We start from the raw sequence: 2889 nt of genomic DNA on the forward strand, positions 1-2889 counted from the left end.
ATATCCGACCGTGGCACACAATTTGTTTCTAAGTTTTGGAGGGAATTGATGAAAATTATGGGGGTGGAACAAGGCTTAAGAAGCGCTTACCACCCAGAGACCGACGGCCAAACCGAAAGGGTTAATCAAACTCTCGAACAGTATTTGCGTTGTTTTACCAATTATCAACAAGACGACTGGTGTGACTTGCTGCCTTTGGCAGAGTATTGTTACAACAACACATTACACAACTCCATTAACATGGCTCCTTTCAAAGCGGCTTTGGGATATGACAGCGCTCCTTTGCCATTTCTGGGGGGGGGGTGCTCCTCTTTGCAAGATGCTTGGCCATTGTTATGTACTACTCTGAATGCTGCCAAAATGGCATACAAACTTCAGGCTGATCGAGGAAGGGTGGAGGGATGGGACCTCAAGCCTGGTGATTTTGTTTATGTTTCTACCAAAAATATCAAACTTTTGCGTCCTTGTAGGAAACTTAGCTGGAAATTCATTAGACCTTTCCGAGTGCGTCGCATTATAAATGATGTAGCTGTTGATGTTGAACTGCCAAAAAATTTGAAGTCTTTGCATTCTGTATTTCACATGAGTCTTTTGAAGAAGGACACGGGCCAAGGCAAATGGAGGCCTGCACGTGACCCCCCTCCTCCTATCCTGCTTGATGGGGAGGAACATTTTGAGATCGCTGACATTTTGGATTCCAAAATTAAACGTGGTAAATTGTGGTATCTCATCCAGTGGGTGGACTTCGGACCCCAGCACCAGGAATGGGTGGAAGAAGGGGATATTCGGGCCCCTTACATGCTCAGAGCGTTTCACAAAAAGTTCCCGGGCAAACCGGGAGGTCTCCCGGCGAAACCGGGAGGGGGTGGCTAATGTGTATTTTTGAGGGGGCAGTATGTCAGCTAGCTGCCATTGTCTCTGGTGTTACCTGCTTAACGCTTCTTGTAACCTTCCCCCCCCCCTGGTTCTTTTGCTTCCTTATGCTCACTCTGTACTTTGCGGAACTTGCCAAGGTCATGCAGCTGGTGGTGGGAGTTGGTGCTTCGCTCGGCTTGTTATGGGTCTCTAGCCTGTGAACTGAACCTGTGTTGATTATGTAGAACTGTTATGTTCCCATGAAATGGGCGCACGTTTCTAAGGTCTATTCCCGCCAGCGGGAACTGGGCTCATTGGCCCTCACCTGGTTCAAATCTCTTTATTATGTTGATCATATGTATTCACAGTTATTCCTAACAATGTCCTTGTTCCTGTCTGAACCATCGCTTTGAAATAAACCTTGCTTTGATCCAAACGTGGAGTTATTTCAAATGCCTGGGGATCCAACACTATTATGAGTGAGACAGGACACAGTGAATGGGAGTAAACCACTTAGGTTCATAAGGGCAGAACTCTGCTAAAGCACCATACATTGCTATTGAAATTGGGAAGGGAGAATCGCTTTTTGTCCTAGTCTCAGCTCATGCTGGGGTAAATCAGTAAGAAAAGCCAATATTGCTTGCTCTTCAGCCCTAGTTCAGTTCAAATAGTTGCTGACCAGCTTGGCAGGAGTGCAGCAATTGTGTTATTCATTGACTGATTTTATTTCTAGTCCTCCTTTCTTGCTACAACTCAAGGCAAGTAACAATTTTTTTAAAAATGCCATGGAAGCAATATTATTCATACAACAAACAATGCAATAGAGCTGGATCACAAAATTAGAAAATAAAGCAATAAAAACCAGGTCACACATACAATAAACAATGCAGTAAAACCTGCATAAGTCCCCCCCAGCATTAAAACTGACAGCCCTATTCACTTTATAAATAGCCAGTTTGGTGTAGTGGTTAGGAGTGTGGACTCTAATCTGGGAGAACCGGGTTTGATTCCCCACTCCTCCACATGCAGCTGCTGGTGTGACCTTGGGTCAGTCATAAGTTCTTTCAGAGCTGTTCTCTCAAGGGCAGTTCTTGAGAGAGCTCTCTCAGCCCCCCCCCACCTCACAGGGAAAGGAGTTTGTAAGCCGCTCTGAGACTCCTTTAGTTAGCGAAGGGCGGGGTATAAATCCAATCTTTTCTTCTCTTCTTCTAAAACTTCCTGCCAGAAAAATTCCATTTTGCTATACTCCTGGCTGTCTTTATAAAAGGATAAAGTGATGCTTGTGCGGCACCTGGTACACTGACAGTGCTAATTAGTTTAGTAATGTACTTGATGTGTCCACAGCAGTAAAGGCAGCAGCCATCTTTTTCAAGTTATATAGTTTTATACACACTTTTCTTGCTGACTTTCTCCAGCACGAGCTGACACATGGGCAAAAGGCTATTCAGTTTCCCCCTTCCCAAGCTCTGTAGTTTTATAGATCACTAGAATGGGACTTCCAAACTACTGCATGTAGAGAATATCATGGAGAAGCTCCATAACTTGGTAGGAAATCTCGCACTTTGCACTTAAATCAAGAGCAGGCTTTCAACCCCTGACATCTCCATTAAAAATCAGAGGTAGCAGAACCTTGCAAGGTGTTTGCATGAGACTCTGGAGGGATGTTTCTGGAGTAGATGCTTCCAGTACCCTCCTAAGCAGGTCTTCTCAGAATCCTGCTCAGATCTATTCAGTGGGGCTTACTCCCAGGAAAGATTGTTTTGTTAGTGGAATGCATCACTGTAAACTTCAGGGCAGTTCCAGTCTGGGTTCATCCGTTGCCTGATTGTGCAGGAAAGCTCAGTAGCAAAAGTATATCATTCATACCGGCGTCTTTTTAGACATATTAGAAAACACAATATAAGCTGTCATTCTGAATGTGGGTTTCTTCCCCCCAGGAAACTGAGTACTGTGCCAGACCTCGGCTGGATATAATTCAGCCGTTTCCCGAGTCCTGTGAAGAAATTTCTTCTGATGCACTAACAGTCCGAGGCT

At 44.8% G+C, this 2889-nt stretch overlaps 1 protein-coding gene across 1 annotated transcript in view; it reads left to right on the forward strand.

Annotated features, from left to right (window-relative positions):
* VPS41 (VPS41 HOPS complex subunit) overlaps nt 1-2889 on the forward strand; it is a 181230-nt gene that overhangs the window by 118399 nt on the left and 59942 nt on the right. Inside the window, exon 12 of the mRNA XM_015417909.1 lies at nt 2793-2886. Within this exon, the coding sequence (XP_015273395.1) occupies nt 2793-2886 (94 nt within the window). The remainder of the gene's footprint in view (nt 1-2792; nt 2887-2889) is intronic.

This window comes from Gekko japonicus, unplaced genomic scaffold (genome assembly GCF_001447785.1).
Source record: "Gekko japonicus isolate JY-2015 unplaced genomic scaffold, Gekko_japonicus_V1.1 scaffold708, whole genome shotgun sequence".
In the NCBI taxonomy this organism is placed as follows: Eukaryota; Metazoa; Chordata; class Lepidosauria; order Squamata; family Gekkonidae; genus Gekko; species Gekko japonicus.